At 35.7% G+C, this 19750-nt stretch overlaps 2 protein-coding genes across 4 annotated transcripts; both read right to left on the reverse strand.

The window, feature by feature from the left end:
- Positions 1–247: 247 nt before the first annotated feature.
- LOC118043485 (F-box protein At5g39450) lies at positions 248–6253 on the reverse strand. 2 transcript variants are annotated; one of them, XM_073410382.1, is made up of 3 exons: positions 5858–6253; positions 3838–5691; positions 248–2291 (listed from the first exon to the last, which is right to left on the reverse strand). In XM_073410382.1, the coding sequence occupies exons 2-3, from the start codon at positions 5676–5678 to the stop codon at positions 2276–2278; spliced, it is 1857 nt and encodes a 618-aa protein (XP_073266483.1). In that variant the 5' UTR covers positions 5679–5691; positions 5858–6253; the 3' UTR covers positions 248–2275. The 2 variants fall into 2 exon arrangements, with proteins under 2 accessions (XP_073266483.1, XP_034907368.1); XM_035051477.2 differs by having other exon boundaries at positions 3838–5705.
- Positions 6254–7077: 824 nt separating this feature from the next.
- On the reverse strand, positions 7078–11087 carry LOC118043483 (subtilisin-like protease SBT5.3). Of its 2 annotated transcripts, XM_035051473.2 has the most exons (11): positions 10793–11087; positions 10567–10676; positions 10379–10476; positions 10125–10289; positions 9828–9930; positions 9171–9687; positions 8976–9073; positions 8648–8887; positions 8415–8526; positions 8138–8351; positions 7078–8055 (listed from the first exon to the last, which is right to left on the reverse strand). In XM_035051473.2, the coding sequence occupies exons 1-11, from the start codon at positions 10877–10879 to the stop codon at positions 7502–7504; spliced, it is 2298 nt and encodes a 765-aa protein (XP_034907364.1). In that variant the 5' UTR covers positions 10880–11087; the 3' UTR covers positions 7078–7501. The 2 variants fall into 2 exon arrangements, with proteins under 2 accessions (XP_034907364.1, XP_073266482.1); XM_073410381.1 differs by having other exon boundaries at positions 9828–10013; positions 10125–10676; positions 10793–10821.
- Positions 11088–19750: the final 8663 nt, after the last annotated feature.

Genomic DNA, 19750 nt, shown 5'->3' on the forward strand with positions numbered 1-19750 from the left:
GAAGCAACCACCAAACTCAGGGTTGAATCGACCATTAACAAGCCCCCGAAGCAAAGCAAAACGGGGTTCAGCCCTATATAATTAACATTCATGCTAAACCAAACTATTAGTTCTCTCATACAAAATTGGTAAATTACTGGCGAACAGAGCCTCAATTGCTCCATGAAGATTTTCATCGAGCACTATTTCTATGTATCAAAATCCATTCATCAAGAACAATGCGGGGTAGATCTATCAAAAACCCACAAAAATAACATAGAAATTATATTAGCCAAATTAAGATTCTCATTCACTACAAATGCATATTGAGAATAGCCAAACACACCACCCACTTCACCATGGGCAGGAAAAATTAAGATTTCTCAATTTCTTCTTAAACCCATCACAACAATAGCCAAAAAAAAGAAAAACTACAATCAATCACCGCCGTTTTTTTGAGAGGAAGAACAAGCAACGTCGGATTTATGATCGTGATGATGATGATCGTGATTGCAATCATCATCATCGCTGTCATCCTCATCGAAGGGCTTCTCCTTGTGAAATATACAGCAAATTTTGGAACTTTTTTTTTGCATAAACTCGTTGTCTACGGTGCCTTCTTTCCACGAAACTTTCTTTTTCGGTCGATTTAATCGCAAAGTTAGGGTTTGTGGTTGTTGTTGGGTGGGGTTTTCTAGGATGGTTGTGGTTGCAGAGGCAGGCGGTGGTGGTCTCCTTGCAGCGGCTGTTCTGACGGTTGTTGCGGTGGTGCTCATGGCGGAGGTTCGCGTCGTTTTTGAAAGTGGAAGGATGGAGAGAAGGAGAAACGCAAAACGCGAAACGCAACTGCCTTGTATTTGTTTTTATATATATTATTTTCCATTTTTTATTCGCGAACCGACAACTGGAATCCGCATATTCTGTATTGGGTACTTCTATTTGTAAGAGGTGCAAATTAGTCCTTCAAATCTATTGCAAGTTATATTTGAGTATGTTATAATATAAGACTTTTACTCGGCGGAGTTATGATTTTCAGTTTGATTTTTACTAAAAAAAAAATCAAACTTATTTTTTTTTAAAATCAATTAATTTTGATTCGATTTATATGGTTAAAAAACAAATAAAACCAAAATTTTTTGTGGATTTTCTAATTAATTAATTTGATTTTTTTTCTCAATCCGGTTTTTTTAATTTAATTAATTTTCAGATTTTTTTTTCTCACCCTAATTTTACTCTAAAATTTCTTTCGGTTTGCTAATTCTTTTTTACACATGATACATTTGTTGTCATTTTAATTGGCTAATTATAGTAATTTGAACCCAAGGCATTTTGGATTTGAATTTTGGACCTTAATATTGTTTCTAAATGGAATTTAATCTCAGTTGATGCCGAAATTAGTTCAAAAACATGCTTCACTATTGAATCAGATCGCTCTAAAGATGAGATTTAATCTCGATTCTTTGTTGTTTTTTACGACAATTTAATCGTTTCTTTTCTACCAAGTCCTTAACTTCTAATCAAATTTCCAGTTTCACCCACCATGGACAATTATAAATGCATTTAAAAATGGTAATTTACAAAAAAAACAAACAAAATAACAGTCAATTTTAGTCAAGGGACTAACTTATGATTTCCAAAACCAGAAGGACTCTTAACTTCCATAATCATAAGAACACAGGGCCTAAAATTATGATTTACTCCATATTCAGTTGTTCAAAAAAACTTTGCTGTAAGATATTCATACAAGAACAACAACACAACAGCAGGTCCCTGGAATCAGAGAAGGCAGCTTGGAGGAGATGGAAACAATTACAATGCATGCACCACAGATAGAATAAAATTAAAAAAAGAAAAAGAAAAAGAAAACACTAAAAAGGGGACATTTCCATTTCCAATTATACCATCCAGATGCATTTAGCAAAGTAGTTTGTTCAATCTCTCATCCTTCTACCAATCACAAATTAACACACCCCATTAACTACTTATAATTTTAGAAGCTTATACCTTATGCCTATTATCATAAACTACTTATTATCATAAAAATAATCTAATCTTATTCAATACTTGTCTTTATTTAGGATACATAAGAATCACCTTAACCTTTATAATCCAAGAGGCGGGTATCGTGGAAGCATGGAACATTGAAGAGCACTTTCATCATCAATGAACAAGAGCTTGGTGCCTGTGGAAAAGGAGTTGGAAAAGGAATTCGAACCGCCAGCTGCAGCAACCAAGGACACTTCAGCTTTTATGAATTTGTAGTAACCCTTTGGTTCATGGACTTTGCTTTCAGTGCCTATAAATGTTTTTGCCTGTCAAAGAGAAACACGGGAACACATCTGAGAAGCTTCGATTGAATGCTCTCTTATCAGATAGCACATCATTCTTAGACTTAACTTCGTGTAACACTTTACCAAAACCAGTACTCTAGATCAGTTTCCCGGAATGAATATTTTGGAATCAATTCAGTATGTAGGGAAAGTAGAGTACAAGAGGTTAACCACTGAAAACTCAACAGTTCTTAGCTTGTTTGGCAGTGTGGTTGCAGTTGCTTTTCAAATAACATTTCGTGCCAAAATACATGCCAATGATGTTTTTTTATTTTTTAAAAATTATTTTTGACATTAACACATCAAAATGATTTAAAAACACTAAAAACATATTAATTTGAAGTTAATAAAAAAATAAAAAAATTCTAAATTTTTTCAAAAACGCTTTTAAAACGCAGAAACAAAACCTGAGGCAAGTTTCCTAGAATCATTTTTTATCCCTTGCCTTGCACAGAAAGACTGATGCAGCATACACAAGAAACTGAAGAGCATCAAACATGTGGCTACTTCAGAACTTAAAAGTTGTACAGTCCAAGCTCGAGCATAGAAGCATATGACAATGATCCAGATTCCAACGGAATGACTTGTGCAAGTTACAACAGAGAACAAGGAGTGATTGAGCACCATACAAAATTATGAAAAGAAATCAACTGTGGAAATGAAATATAGTATGTAAGAGGTCAAAGACTGTATGCTTCATCTTGTCTGGTCTTCCAAAAGCATGAAGAAACAGTGGCAGTCAAAATAGAGCGGAAAAGGGAACTAAAATCTCCTTTCACCCAGTAGCCTACTTTCTGAATCATGCATAATGGCATTATAGTTTTGAATAAGAGAATAGCATCTTCAATTAAGCGAAATAATAAAAAGAACTATCTCTTTTCAAACTCAAACTAAGGTCACATAGAGAAGGCTTGGCTCAATTTTCGGACTTCCCTACTGTGATGGCATGATGATGATTTTGGAAATACATATAAAAAGTGTGATTACAAAGTTGCTAAACAATTGGCTAGCCCACTTGAAGAGCTTCATCAGCACATCGTATCCATACAAGAATCATGGAAATTAAGATCAAAATGCTAGGAAACATGCCTCACTGACAAAGTTAGAAACATGAACGCTGTGCTCTGAAGTAAATCCTAGAACCTGATTTTGGTTAATCAGCCATCAAACAATAAGTTCTCATTTTATTCAGAAACAGAACATGGTGGAAGCCATCACATTACATCTCATAGCTAATTCCTTTAGCCACCTCAGTTGTCCATACCTTCTCACTTTTTTTGTGACTTTCACACAATATCCAAAACGTTTTTTTACAGATATCCACATGACTTACGGAGAAGGAGCAATTAAAAATAAATAGGTTGATTGCTCAAGAACAACTGGAACAGTAAAACATAATGACATGATGACACGAACCATCTAGTTTAGATAAAGTAAAGTAAGACTGCAAAATAACAATTTGATATTTATTTACCAGAAAACAAAAGAAAAAGAAAATGAAAATAAGCATCCAATAAAGAAGACCTACCTTGGTGAAGGCAAACAAGTTGAGGCAGTTGAGAAGCCAGCAAAGACATTTGAGTAGGACTTGGTCAAGTATGAAAAGTTGTCACTAGGAGGTAAAGCAGGCACCCGTTCACCTTTCTTCAAAAGTTCTTGTAAGTTCAGTCTCTGCATGTTCAAGACAGCTCTCGACTCCTTCCAAACAAAGGCAAGAAGACCATTTTGAATTACAAAGAGGGAACCAGGCTTTGAGCCTGGATATCTGAAACCATACCCATTCGCTATACCCTCCCCTGCAAATGCATGCTTAATGGTCAAAGGAAAGGAATTTGCATCAACATCCCAAGGAAATGGATCCTGTGAAGGCTCATCAATATTTACAACGAACATTGCTGAGCCATTTGGATGCAGAACATAGTGGGTGCCTTCTAATATCTTGGTAGCAATGAGATTTCTTTGTCCCTCAGACTCCTCGTAAGTGATCAAAAGAAAGAACAGAGCTTTTCCAGGCTTGTCTTCAGTGGGCTTCCCGGGAGGCCAACCAAAAGTCCCTCCCCACAAACCAGCATATTCTTGATCAGCTCTTGGAACTCGCATGGGTAATTTGTATAGGGCAAACTGACTGTCATGGATATTCGGCCATGCTCGATAAGAAGATAATCTCATCTTAGAGGCATGTAAAGTCAACCCTATTGTGTCCCCTGACCTTAAAAACTCATGCAGCTGTGCATGTTTACTCTCTCTGCTTGAAGAGCTGTGCTTTGAATGTGCGTGGCTACCATTTACGGAGGGGGACTTCCCCAAAATATGTCTGATGTATGCTCTGAGATACCCACCGAGGGTTTTCTTTGTGTTGGATTGCATCTGATTATCATCCTCATTCAGAGACGCACCTGACCGATCAAGACTCTTTCTAATCTCACTCCATTGCAGTTGCGTAGGATTAGAAGGCACTTCAGGAGCTTCCTTCCAATTAAAGCCTTGACCAAGCTTACAAATTTTCAAAAGAAATGATCTCCGTTCAAATAAGAGTGCTATATCTTTCTGAAAATTCTCTTCATCATTCCTCAACCGAGGAAATAGCAGCCTGTTTTCAAAATCGGGTACCTTTTGACCAACTTGGCTTGTGACAACCTCAATCAACTTTCTTCTGTCACTAAAAGACAAGCGGCTAAAGGGCACCTTGGCCTCACATTGTATAATCAACCTCTGTGACCATGACAATCCATTATGAGACCTAGAAAGCTTTCTTGCTAGCTCCTTATCTGAGTTATAAGCAAAGCTTTTATTAGGGAATAATTGACCCTTCTGTTGCCTAGGCTCAACCTCAAGCAACAGGACATTGCATTTCCTCCCTACAGACTTGACTGAACCAGGATAAACATGGTCATTCCCTTTCTCTCCCCCATGTAGGAAAAATGAGGTAGAACCATCAAGGTCACCTATTATTTCAAACACCGGTGCCCATAAAATAGGACCTTCCTCGATTCCTAACGGGCCCAACTCCTGTGGTAAAATCCGGCATCCAACGACAGATACAAAACCAGGCATGACATACACCACATTACCAAGCTCGGGATTTTGGTGAACCCAAATTCCAATTAATGGCTTAACACTAACAAGGAAGCGACACAACGCCCTATAAGATGATACACCCTTCCGCCACTCCATAACATCCTGATGAGAGATAATTCCTACCATGTCACATTGGGTGCTCCAAACTTTCTCGGATGCCACAAGATCATATAAGCTTCGGCAGCCAAGACTTAAAGTACACATGTCCCTTGGAGAAAGGGACCGTGATATGATGGCAAACACATCATCAGGAAGCCCAAGAAGCAGGCTTGAACCACAAAATTCAGGCATCGCACCACTTCACCTGATTATTTATGGCTTTATCAAGCAATTCAAAATTTTATTATGCCTCTATTAGCATAAACAGCACAATTCACTGAATACTAGATATTCTATAAACACAATTAGGACCAAACAAATCAACAACCAGCTGATTTAACAATAGAAGCTAAAAAGAAACATTGCCTCACCCTTGAAAACCCAAAAGAATCCATCTTTCTCCAATCAATTCAATCAAAGTAAGCAGATCCAAGCCTGGAAGGTGACATGGGTCTGCCACAGATGCTCCAGTTCTTGCCTTTAATAAACATGCATGGCATCAAAAGGTACAAAAAGGAAAAACTAGGTTTATCTCAGATTCACCAAAACTAAAAAGGGTTTTTTTTCAAATTCTCCAAAACTCTACTGGGTAGGTCTGTTGCAAATTCTTAATTTCAGACAAAAAGATCGGTTCTTTAAAAGAAAATAACAGTGACAGAAACACTATGGAAATTTGCTATGAATCCTGCAGCTATTATCGATAGAAAACAAGGAACAAAAACATAAGATTTAACGTGTTTCGAGAATATGGCTACGGAAACAGAGACAAGTAGCTTTATTTTCAATTTAGAGTTACAAAAGAGTATATTATTGGAATGTATGTTTTTATATTTTAAAAATATTTTTTAAAAATGATTTTTTTAATTAATATCTTTTTATATTTTAATATATTAATATTAAAAATAATTTTTAAATAAAAAAATATCATTATAATACATTTAAAAAAAACTTTAAAAAATAATTATTATTATATTTTAAAACACCACCTATATTAGTAATTCTCAATAATACCCTTTCTTTGAGCCACAAATTAGAACAAAAATTGAATAGAAAACCTCCTAGCATCAGTGTTGGGTGTTGGGTGGCGGCCTGTCAGGTCATCTCCTCCACCTCCACTGAACAGCCAAAGTCCACACCCCACTATCTTGCTCTGCTTTGCTTGTTTTTTACTATCAAGCTTTCTCAAAGGAGAATGATGGAGATTACGAAAGAAGAAATTGCCTAGAAGCTTTGGTTTCATCAAGATTCGTCCTTGGTTTTTATTAATTGTTTTCTTGGGGTCCCTCACACTTTCTCTCATCTTGTTTTACTACCATTACATAGATCCATGTCTGGATTAGCCAACCAGACTAAATCTAGAAGCCAAGAAGATGTCCCAAAACTTGACATTATTGTCACTGTAATTAGCCCAACGATTCCTCCATGTGGAATCTCTTGCTTGCCTCTGGCCCCTCACCCTATAGTGCATGCATGATTCAGCCTCCGATTGAGACATTAATCGAATTTCTTGTTTCTTCTTTATCTGCTTTTCCATCTATACACTAAATTTATTTTGTGCCTCAAGTCCCATTTATGTATATTATAAGAGGTCTTGGGCCCAAAATTCTTCTTTATAAATAAAAAAAGAAGTTAAATAATAGAGCATTCATGCTTTAATTGAAGAATTTCGTTGATGGCTGCTTTTAACAATAAAAGGCTACACTTATGAGTTTGGTTTGGAGATGGGATAATTTAGACCAGGTCGTGGATTGTGATGGAGGTGGAAGCTTTGTTTTTGAGAGCCACTTTTGACTTGGAAGTCATGCAAAGAGACTTTGTGATTTTGTTGCTATCACTGACCCTTTATTTTGATCAATTTATTCTTACGATTATGAAAGCCTAAAGCCTTTCAATTTTGTCATGACATGGAACGGGAATTTGAAGATCGATTTGTTGACCATGGTGATATATAGATCTCTACACGCTGGCCTTCCACCTACAAATCCATACGCCTGGTCAATGTCCTTAATTCAATCTTAGGCTGCTACTTCCATGTTCTTCACCACAACAGGACTCCTCACATGGTGTTTCCCATCAGACCAGGTTATCTCTCCAAACACATAGTCATTACTCTTAAACCCTTTCTTAGCCTCTAGAGTGACCTTGAACATTTTCTCTTCGTTTATCTTATCGAACTTCAAGCTTCTTGGCTCAACCTTCACAGATATGCCTCCAGGTGCCCTGATATTAACTCTATACAAGCTTGGAGTCCCCACGTTCTTCAAGGTTCGGGACAACGTGGTCTTATTGCTTGAGAGATTCGGGACAGTAATGGATGGATAGTTGAAATCCAGCAGACCATTGTTCTGCGACGGGCATATGTATGGCTTACCAATAAAAAGTGACAACTGGGTTGAGTTATAGCCAATGGAGCATAGAAAATTCACGTAATCTTTAGTCGTTAGGTCATAGACCAAGCCTGGGTCCATTGCACGGCCAGGCCAGATGTGCCCGGCACCATAATTCAATGGGTTTGCCTCAAGAAGAGAAGCATTTGCAATAGGCTGCTTCACATTACTGATCGTTGTCGCTGAAATGTCATAAGCAACCACTCAAGCTATCAGAAGAGAAGCACTTGGAGATGCTAATGCGAAGAGCAGAAAAGCACTAACCCGTTGTCATGATTGCAGATTTAATTGCAGCAGGACTCCACTCAGGGTGCATAGTCTTGAGAAGACCTGCGATTCCGGAAACATGGGGGCATGCCATTGAGGTTCCAGATATAAAGTTGAAATGTACTCGGCGCCGGTCTCCTGGCACATCAGTTGGCCCTGATGCTCCGGTGAAGGCAGCTAGAATATTGACTCCAGGTGCAGTGATGTCGGGCTGAAATCATCACATGCACTCTCACTATAAATCATCACATGTGAAACTGTTAAGAGTACGTACCTTAAGGATCTCTGGGGTGATGAAGTTAGGCCCAGGAGATGAAAAATCAGCCATGACAGGTGCAGCCACTCTTCCCACCTCCGTGGCGCCACTTATGTAAGCTACAGGTGACCTGAGTGAAAAGAGAAGTTCCAAGAGATTCACAGGATCACAAACGATAGATTGTTCAGGGCATTATCGACTGAAATCAACCGAGTTTAATTGTCTGAATTAACTATTAACATAGACCTTACTTTGTACTATAGACATAAGTTAAAATGGAAAGTCCGTCTGCAGAGACAATGGAAGTAGGAACAAAGTGTGCCCGAGGTCGGATTTGTTGAATTATCAATCGGTTAGCAAGTATCACCCCAACACCACCAGCTTGAGAAACAACCAGACTCTTTTCTACATCAGGATCTTCGTTGCGAGTACAATATACAATTTTTCCTTTAACTTTAAAGGGGTCAAGGGATCCGATGGAGCAATATTTTCTGCCAAAGACAACAAGATAAGAAATATGAACCTAACAACTACAGAAAATGTAATTTTGGCTGAGAACAAAATTAGTTTGCTGCTTACGCTTGATTACTGGAAACATTGGCAGCTTTAGCATCCACCGAATTGATCAAGGGGTAAAACTTCCCAGCTGGTTGCGTGTTGGTATTAAAACTCACACCCTGATTATCTAGAAATTAATTTAGCAAATTCTTGGATCCCATGATAGGTAGAACAATTTACAAGGACTTGCTAAAGATATGAGCTTACAGAACGAACCTTGTATTGTTTGTTATTTCCAAGGATGGCATTAGATGTGAAATCCCTACTGATAGTGCTACAAGCAACTGTAAGAATCCAGGGAGCTACATTCCCTACGACTCCAGGGTCAGGTCCTTCATTTCCAGCAGAGGCAACCACAAGAATCCCGCGCTCCACGGCAAGAAATGCTCCAATTGCAACCCCATCAGTAATGTATTCTCCCGGACCGGATCCAAGTGACACGGAGAGGATATCGACCCCATCATGAATAGCAGCTTCAAAGCCAGCCAACACATCAGCATCGCTACAGAGGGGCCAGCAGACCTTGTATGAAGCGACTCGCGAGTTGGGCGAACCACCCTTCGCTGTTCCATAAGCTGAACCAAGTAAGTTTGCCCCCGAAACAAAACGACCTCCAGCAGTGGATAGAGTGTGGGTTCCATGGCCATCATAAACTCGAGCGCTGTGGTATGAAGAATCATGTGTTTCTGCAGCTTCGTAGCCTTTGCTAAAGTACCTTGCTCCTATAAGTTTCCTGCTAATAACAACATGTCTTTTATGTTACTAATCTTACTATAGGAAACCGAAGAATTTGTCCGCGGTTCATTATCAGAGGCAAAATGAGTAGTTCAGGTCAAGAAAAGAGCTCTGGCCTTGAGAAAGAAATTAAAGTACCTGTTGCATTTAATCCCATCATTTGGATCACAGTATCCTTTCCATTTAGATGGTACAGGTCCCATCCCCTCATCGTTGAAGCTTTGGGATTCTGGCCAAACACCTAGCATCATGCACAGTCAAGAATAATAGATTGAAAATTAACCATCATTGGAGATTTTTCTTTCAGATGCAAGGTAGCTGTACCTGGTCCAAAATAATTGAATGCAAGAAACATTTAAATTAAGAAGATGAAATGATATGAAGGAGACTTGACCAGTTCTATGCATGTACACAGACATGTAAAATTATAATTACCACTATCAAGGGTCCCGATAATTACGTCTTCACCAAATCTTGCCTTTAGCCACATAGAATCAGCTGGAATTTCTCCATTTCTTTCCAGTCCAAGAAAGCCCCATGAATTTGTTGTGTGTAATTGACTTATTCGGTTTCGAGAAACTGATACAACTTCTGGATGCTCTGGAAACGTATTAACAAGACCATAATTGTAATATTATCAAGGATTGCACGACATACATGCTGAACAATTATAATAGTATTATATATACTTGAAATTTCAGCTGCTTCTTCATCTTCCAGTACTGCTGCAAAACCGTTAATATAACGAGTGTAGGAGTAAAAGATGGCTTGTTTCGCCTTCTCCTTGCTGTCATAACGAATTCAAACTTGATCATCAGTATTAGAACAACCAAATACACCATGGATCACAGATCTGAAATTCTCAGCACTGCATCACCTCTTCATACAAGAACCCAAAAGTTCATGATGGGCATCGGCTACCCTATCCAGGTCAGTGGTGGAAGGTTCAGAAGCATAAGATTGTCTCCCAAGGTAAACCACATAAGACTGTACGTACACAGACATGGGTATCACTGTCAGTAGCAGAATTATAACATAAGAGAGATTGCAAATGTAACTTGAAAGACTAAACGATCAGACAACATTAATGCATGCTAGCTTGCCTTTTTTGCAGCCAGAATTGGACTCTGCAAGGTTGTGAAAAGAGTGAAAAACAGAAACAGAGAGCAAGAAGCTGTCCTCCTGCCCATGCTTGCTTTACTTTTTGCTCCACAAGAGAATAACGATTAACACAAACCCTTTATGCAATATCACAGCATTCTAAAATTACCAAATAAAATAAAAATGCACAATATAATTAAAAGATAGAAACATGAAATAATAATAATTTTTTTAGCAGAATTCTTATTAGATTTTAATGAGTCCAATATTATTTTCTCCTTTGTGTCTCTGTTCACTGTACTTTAAATATCTAGTAGTTTGGGATGGTTTTATGAGTTGTTTTTTTACATTTTGTAATCATTGAGGGGCTTATATGTGATTTCATCTGTCGTGGAAATTTGGTAATATCAGAATGGAACCCCTGTAGATCAAATAAGTGGTTTCCATCTTATCAACCCTCGTCTCCTTCTCCTTTACTTTCCATTTCTCTCACCCTCAAAACCACGAACGTCAATATGGCTGAGCATTTTCAGTCGTGTACGGTTTTGAATTAAAATAAATAATTAATTTTTTTTTAAGTTTTTGAATCAAATTAAAAATTATTTTAAATTGATTAGTTTTAATTTGGTTTAATTTGGGTTTTTTTTTATTCCAAACCAGTTTAAACTAAAATTATTTTGGTTGAATTTTTTCAAAGTTTTTTTATTAGCCATATTTTTCCAAGACATTTTGGTTTTTTCAACAAGTATGATTTTTTCTTAAACCTGTTAGGCATGCATGATATTTAGAAAATCAACCTTAATATTTTTTTTGTTAGATCCTTGCCCAAAAATTAAACTTGGCAAAAAGATACACGAAACAAACAAAAATGAAATAAAAGAAAGGAAGTAATTTGGCTGCAAAAAAAAAAAAAAAAAAACAAAAGGGAGATAAAAAGTTATTGAAATGTAAAACCATCAAATCATTATTATATGAACGAAATTACAAAAAGTTTATAGATCCTAACCATCCATCTTTATCTTTATTAAGTGGTAGAAGTCACTTTTCCTTTTGTTTTAGCTGGTTAACCTCCCTCTCAACATTTCTCTTTTCGAGAACTCTTATGTTAACCTTTTATTCAGCTTATAAACCCTTTCTTTTTAGTTCAGTGATTTCAATTCCTCGCTTGTGTCTTTCCTTTCTAGAACTATCTAATTTCAAGTGTGCCTTTGATCGAGAGGATAGAGGAGCATAGATTTTAATAGTTATGGAGCATGGAGGAGAAGGAGGCAATTTGAGAGAGACAAAGAGAGGCGGAGCACAGGGAGGGGGCGGTTGGGAATACTGATTTAGGTTTAGGGTTAGAAAAAAATATCTTTTTTATACCTTTTTTTTTTCAAGTGCTGGTCTAATTGAACCGATTCAATTCAATAGGTTTCAGACTTTGGAAACCAAACTAAACCGAATTTTTTTTTATCATTTTCTAATCGATTAATTTAGTTTTTTGTCTTGGTTTGATTTTTTTTTTTTTTGCTAATTTTTTTCTGGTTTTCTCAATTTAATTGGTTATTTGATTTTTTGCTCACCCCTAAACGTCAAAGCTTTAAAGAAAAAGAGTCAAAGCCTAAAAAATAACCTCAATGGTCTTCATTTTCTCTCTCTCTCTCTCTTACACACACACACACACACCAGAATATGAAAAGAAATACTTAGTACATGATGTTGTTATACTTGAGAATGATTTAAAAGATTAGGTCATAAGTTTCCAGCCTATATACTGTTTTTATGAAAAGATCAAAGAAATATATAATATAAACAGATTTCTGATGTGAATGAACAAGGCAAGACCAACAATGTCAGGATCCTTGATCAAACACAAAGCATACTTAACATACATAAAATATAACAAGAATGTAAATAATGAAAATAGAGTCTTATTTAAATTTGTAATGTAAATTAATACAAGAGATATTGGGTACAGAGGAGAGTGGATATATATTACAGGTATGGGTTTCAAGGGAAAATAAAATTTTATTAGGGAAAATGATACTCTGCCTTCTGAAGATTTAGGAGTCCCCTTTTATAGACGAGTTGACATGGAATAGGCCAAAATGTCTTGTTGGGAAAGCTTAAAGATTCCATCAGAACCCATGTGGTATTGCTGTGAACCCATATGGTATTGCCTGCCATGATTGGGTGATGACAAAATGGAAAATGCCCATGTTTTTTGTGGGACTTTCATCTATTGTCTTTTTGCCACCGACACTGGATTATTTGCTAGTAGTAGCAGCTAATATTTGTAAAAGAAAGCCTAAAAAAAATGGGCTTAAAATAAAAAAGGACTTAAAACAGGTGAGTCAAAAAGATATGGCTCTAAACAGATGAGCCTGAGAAAGCTTGAAAAATACTTTTTTTTTTTTTTAATGTTGCTTGATAGGTGGTAGGATACCAAAACAATCTTCATTATCATCTCCAAGGGAAATGGCAGGAGATATCAATCTAGATGAGCTGGATTGGGACAAGATCATTTTCGGGTCTTGGCTTTGTATAATGCTTTGAACTATTTGTAGGTATTCTTCTTCAGTTTTAGCAGAGGTAAGGAGAGCTGTTGTTTGAGCCTTTCTGGCTAGAAACTTTGATTGAGGATGATGATCAATGATGGGAGTTGTTTGATGTTTTTGTAACCATTCTGTAACAGCTAATTTGGAACTTTTGGATTCAGCTGCAAAAAAATCCCACTATTTGATTTTGAATTTACAAACAAGAACTAGATGTCCGTTTTGTATATTATAATCATAAAACCATGAACATACCCACGACACAAAAAATTTTATACAGAAAATAAGCAGGGAAGAGAACTTCCTCTTAGAAGGAGCTGGTTAAAAAATATTTTTGAAATGGAGGTAGCTGTTTTCAACTAGAGGATGGCCTTTGAGGTAGTCAACATGACAACCATAGTAGTCTCACCATTGGAGGAACCAGAGGGGGAGGTTTGTAGTATTCATGTCATTATGGAAGTAGAAAAGCCAAGAATGACTATGGTTTGGATTTTATAGGAGGAAGAAATTGAACCATGCATGTTGGTAATCCCAGTACGTATAGAAAGTATTGAAGTCCTAAGGGTTTGTACGAAAGTGTATGGGGAAGGAAAGAGGTTGATGTAAGGGTTGTCCCCAGTTTTTAGGGTGAATGACTTTGTGAATGATACATGTAGAATATGTCGGTTCAGTGTGATCAGAATGAAGTTTGAAGTGTTTGAACTTGACAGAATTCATAATCTCAAGGATTGCGGTATAATAGGATTGTGGTTTGGCTAAATTTCAGGGTTTGTAGTACCAATTTGAAGGGAAAATTTTGGAAGCGGCAATGAAAGGGTTTTCATGATAAAATCCTTTCTCCGTAGTTAAAATATTTTGGAAAGTAGTTTTGAAAATATATTTGGATTTGATTTTTAGAAAACTGGTTTGTTGTAAAGAAATGAGGGGTTTTGAAGTAAAAATACCTCCTTAAGGTTTTGAAAGTGGTTTGGAAATACTACCTGTTTGAGATACGGAGTCACTGAAGGTCTGTTGAGACACTTTTTGTAATGCCAGGAGTAATTATGGTGATTTGGATATAGTGTCAACCCAATGTTGAACTGCGTCTGTTTGTACCTGTTGGGGTTTTATAGTTTCTTCTTCTTCAATAATTGCCTCATACCAGGGTTTGATTGGTTTGACAGTTAAGATAGCTGAAGACATGAGTTTTGTAAAGGGCTTGGGGCTCTCTGGTTTTGTAGGTTGGGCTTAAGGGGCTTTCCTCTTGTCTTTGGCCTTTGCTTTCGGAGGCATCAAGACCTGTTTTGAAGGAATTCTCGGGTTAAGAAATCAAGAATGGAATTTGAATCTCCTTTAATGTAGATAATATTGAAATAAAAAAATGCTTAAAATAGCTTGCCATTTGGCAAAAATCTGTTTTGAAGCAAGATTTTGGACATCTTTTTGTAGAACTTCTTTTGCGGATTTGCAGTCAACACATAAAAGAAATTTTTTATTTTGTAAATCACTTTGAAATTTTTTAATACAGAGAATAATTGAAAGGATCTCTCTTTTTTTTTAGTAGAGTACTTTTTCTGGCAATCATTCTAGTGGGCGGATGTGCATTGGAGGATCTGCTTTTTGTCATCTCGAACTTGTTTGAAAATTCCGCCATAACCTAGGTCAGAGGCTTCGGTCTTGACTATTTTAAGAGCTAACGGGTTAGCTAGATGGATGAGGGGAATGGTTTGAACCTGCTTCTTAATCTGTTTAACTAGGTCGGTATGGAGGTTGGTCTAAGAAATAAGGTTTGTTTTTAACTTGTCATGTAAAGGTTTGGCTAGACGGCTAATATTGAGGTAGTAGTCTAGAACATAATTAAGACTGTCTAAAAACCTTTGCAATTAGGTTTTATTGGTGATCTTATCAGGAAATTTGTTTGTAAAGGTAATAGACCTCTCTATTGGTGTTACGGTGCCTTGACAAATATAATGGCCTAGGAAACAGATAAGATTTTGGAAGAGAGAAATTTTTGTTTTAGAAACAACTAAACCATTTTGTTTTGAAGTATGAAAGAAAGTATATAGATGTTTGAAATGTTGATCTATGGAATGTGAAAAAATAAGCACATCGTCAATGTAAACAATGCAGAATTTTAAATGTGCATTGAAAATGTCATTCATGATGTGTTGAAATTCAGATGGAGCATTTTTTAGTCTAAAGGGCTTGACATTCCATTCGAATTGGCCAAAAGGAACTATAAAAGCAGTTTTGTATCTATCTTTGGGATCAATCTGGATTTGCCAAAATTCGGATTTCATATCGAACTTAGAAAATATGAATGCAGAGTGCAATTTTTGTAACAAATCTTTTTTGTTAGGGATTGGATATCTGATCCATTTGAGAGCAGAATTTAGAGGTTTGTAATTGATCACAAGTCTTGGTGTGCCTCTTTCAATTTCAAAGTTTTTATTCACATAAAAGGTTGCATACAACTAGGGTGATCGAGACTTTTGAATAAGACCTTTAGACTCGAGATCATGGATTTCAAGTCTGCAATGTTGTTCTAAATCAGCATTCATTTATATAAGTCTTGCTTTTGTAGGTATTAGTTTTTCTGAAAAAGTTTCTTCATAGGGAAGATCAATGATGTGTTTTTTTCTTTTATAGAAAGCATTAGGTAAGTCTAAATAGATCCATTGTTCAATCTTATTTTATAAATCAACGATTTTCTTTGGTAAATCAGGGTTTTGTAGTTGTTTGTTTATACGACAAAAAGAAACATGGTTTTGTAAATCATGTAAATGCTATTGATTTATTTGTAAAACATGGTTCAATCTTATTTCTAGTCTTAGACTTCTCTAAGAATGGGAAAACAAGTTTGATGCTATTGATTTTGGAAGTAATACAATTCTGATGTGCTTGATATGGAGTGATCATGTTAATGAATGGAGTGCCAAGAATGATGGTATGATTAATATCTTTTGTAACAACAAAAAATGTTTTAAGAGAAATGCCTTAGTTGAAAACATAGGCTTGAGTTTTTCTTGTATTATGTAATTTTCAATTATTAGCAGCAAAGAGTTTTTCAAAGGTATTTTGTAAAAATCATTTTGGAACCACTCCTTTTTTTATGTTGTTCAAATCTACACCTGTATCAAATAAGGTAATGGTGTCAAGTTTGAAATCTTCTGAGAAAATAAGAGTAATTCTAATTAAATATTTTTTGAAAGATATTTGTGTTAATACGTTTAGGAAATCATCTCGAATATGCTCAATATTTGTAATTGCATGTGGTAATGCATGAGATTCAATGGTTTGATCTTATACATCAAACTCAGTATCAGACTGGCTTTCTATTTTGGACAGAAGATGTTGTAGTATGGCAGAGCCTTTTTGTTGAGCTTGTTTGAGGGATTGTAATTCGGATTTGAGGGTTTTTATCTCAAAATGTAATTCTGGAATGGTAACTGTGGTTTTGGATTTCTTTTTTGTTAAAGATCTTTGTAAGGTCATAGGTATTGGTGCTAGTAGAGGGTAATATAGAGCGGTTTAGAGGGTTAGATGATGGAGGGTGCTCTGGTTGGTTGAAGTCTTTCAACAATTTTTTCAAGTAGGTTTTTTTTAAGTGAGGATCATCAAGTCTTTTGATAGCCTCAAGAATGAATCCCTGGTCTTGGGTCAAAACGTTGATTTGTATGGAATTTGTAGAGGTATCTAAAGTAGCACTGGTAGTTGCTATTTCATCGATTTGAAATTCTTCTTCAGAAGTGTATGAAGGAGAGTGGTCAGTGTCTGTAGCTTCGATGTAGAGATTTTGTATTTGGTTGATGGTATCTTCATCTACTTAGAGCTCATGAAATTTGGTATTGACTTTGTAGAAACGGGATGTATGTCCTTTTTGGTTACATTTGTAACAGGTAATGTTTTTTAGGTCAAATTTTGTTTTGGGTTTTGACTGGAAAGGTCTTTAGGGCTTGGTAAATTTATAGGGCTTTTTCTAGTAAGGTTAATCTGGTTTGGAATAAAACTGTTATCGGTTTTTATGGGCTGATTGTCTATAAAGAGGTTTGTGGTTCAAATATTTTTTGGGTTATGAACAGTTTCCACTGCAGGAAGGTTTTTTGGTGGAAAGGTCGAACTGGTGACAAAAACTACCAAGTTCTTGTCTGGTACATTTCATTTCCCATTTTAGATGCTTCTGGAGTTTAAGATCCTGATAGATCTTAAGACCTTCTTTTTAGGTGAAGCTTACAAGTTCACCATATGTGAGTTGGTCATATAGTATGGTTTTTGTTGTAAGGTATCTTTGATTTTGTTTCTAACCTTTTCTCTTAAGAGAATAGGTAGGCTTGCAAGGAATTTCTCTTTCCAAAAGGGTTGGTTTGAATCTTCCCTAAGCATGACACGGGTAAGGAAGGTAATTTTGTACCATTGAAAGTCACTTAGCTTTTTACACTTAAGATTGGAAAGGAGTTCAGCATTTTTATCTTTCAAATAGGAAGGGTCGATACAACGTCTTGGATAGTGTTTCCAGATGAGTCAAGGATGGGTGTTTGGTCTTGATATGTTTGGAAAGAGTTTAGGATATGTAGGTGATCAGTTTCAATGAGATGGTAATCCCACCATCCTTTTAACTGACAAGAGAAACCAGCAATAAAAAGTTTAACAATAGCTTTGTCTAGGGTTCTTGTTTGGGTTTTGTAGGCATTGACTGTCATAGTCATTTGTTGGATGGTGTTGAGGATATTATATTCGGACATTACATCTATATTCCACTCATAGAGGGAAGAGGCATTATATTTGTGTTGAGTAAGGATATTTGGTTCAATGGTTATGGAAATGTTTGGGGCAATAGATGTTTTAGGAGTTTGCCAGGTAAGTTTGTTTAGGGTAAAAAGTTGGTTTGGAGAAGTACCTTTATCAGAAGACTCCCCAAGGCTTTTTTGTAGAGGTGGAAGGGTTGATTGTTTGTGATGTGTCAGGGACAATTAAAGATGAACTGTTATATATATATATATTATTGATTTTACTCTTAAACTTTTAAAAATCATTTATTAATAACTTACATTCATCTTTAAGACTTTCCAGCTATGCTTTTCTTCATGTCCAAATAAATTGAAAGAAAAATGAAAATTATCCATATATAATATTATTTTAAAAATATATCATTTATTTTATGTGTGAGAATTTGGACAAGTGAGTTTGAGGGTACCCTTAACAATACCCTTCCAAGCTATTATTCTAACTATCAGATCAGTAGTTGCCTTCAAGAAGTAAAGTCAACTATATGGTGACAATATTGTTTTTAAATTATAAATATAAATATTTGTAAAACCTTGACTTTAAGTTTAAATTGTTAATATTATTTATAAATAATCCTATTATTTGAATTTTCTATGTTCATGTAGATTTTCATGTTCATATTTTTTTTGGAATACCCTTTTTTAATGCGACGAGCGAATTTGGGTTGGATCGATATGATCACATATAGGCCTATCAAGTGCGAGGGATAGTCTTTGGACCCATTTCAATCAACAGAATCTTGAACAAGTTTATACTTATCAATTTCTCACCTTCCCTGCAGGTCTAATGCTTGTTTTTCAAAAGTGAAAATTGTTCCTTGTTACCAAGTCCAAGTCTTAAATCATTGTCTTAAGTTATAATAATATTTTATCTTTAATAACAAATGAGCATATGCCAATTTAGACAAACTCTTAGCACGTAAACACATTAAACACCTTTATCATTAAAAATAAACATGAAGCAACTTATCTTAGATAAAATGTATAGGGTGATTATTATCTTCTTTATCATATAACCAGCTCTTTACCTAGAGCTTTTTCTATTTTTAACAATTTTTACATTTAATTTACTAAGATGTCCTATGGGACACTAGGTGTGTCTTAACATTAAGGCCTTGTATGTTTCATGGAAACCACTTTTCAATAAGTTATTTTCCAAACTTTTTCATGTTCGGTGAACTCTAGAATGGTAGTTTTCAACTAAAGAAAAAATAAGTTTTTCTAAAAGAAAAGTGTTTCCCTCTTCTTAGCTTCAAAAAAGGCTTCCCTTTCTTTAACAAAAAAAAAAACCTCATACAGATCCACCTTGCATAAATCAAGATTGAAGCTTCTTTGAATCCCTATAATTTCAGGTAATCCTCTCCCTCAAATCCCTTTCTTTATCACCTTTTCCTCTTGTTTTTGTTATATATTATTTATTTTCTTCTTTTAATTGGATTTTTTAGCTGTGATTGTGGAGTGGGTCTTGGAATCTTGTTAATTTTGGATCTTGTTCCTATTTCTCAAATCATCTTAAATTCACTAGAAAGGTTAATTTTTTTTTTATTATTATTATCAACTATTCTTATTATACATTAAAAGTAGAATTTTCCAAATAATATTACTATTATGTTTGAATTGGATATACTTGTTCAAAAACAACACCTAAGATATTTTAGAA

Source organism: Populus alba, chromosome 7 (genome assembly GCF_005239225.2).
Source record: "Populus alba chromosome 7, ASM523922v2, whole genome shotgun sequence".
Lineage (NCBI taxonomy): Eukaryota > Viridiplantae > Streptophyta > Magnoliopsida > Malpighiales > Salicaceae > Populus > Populus alba.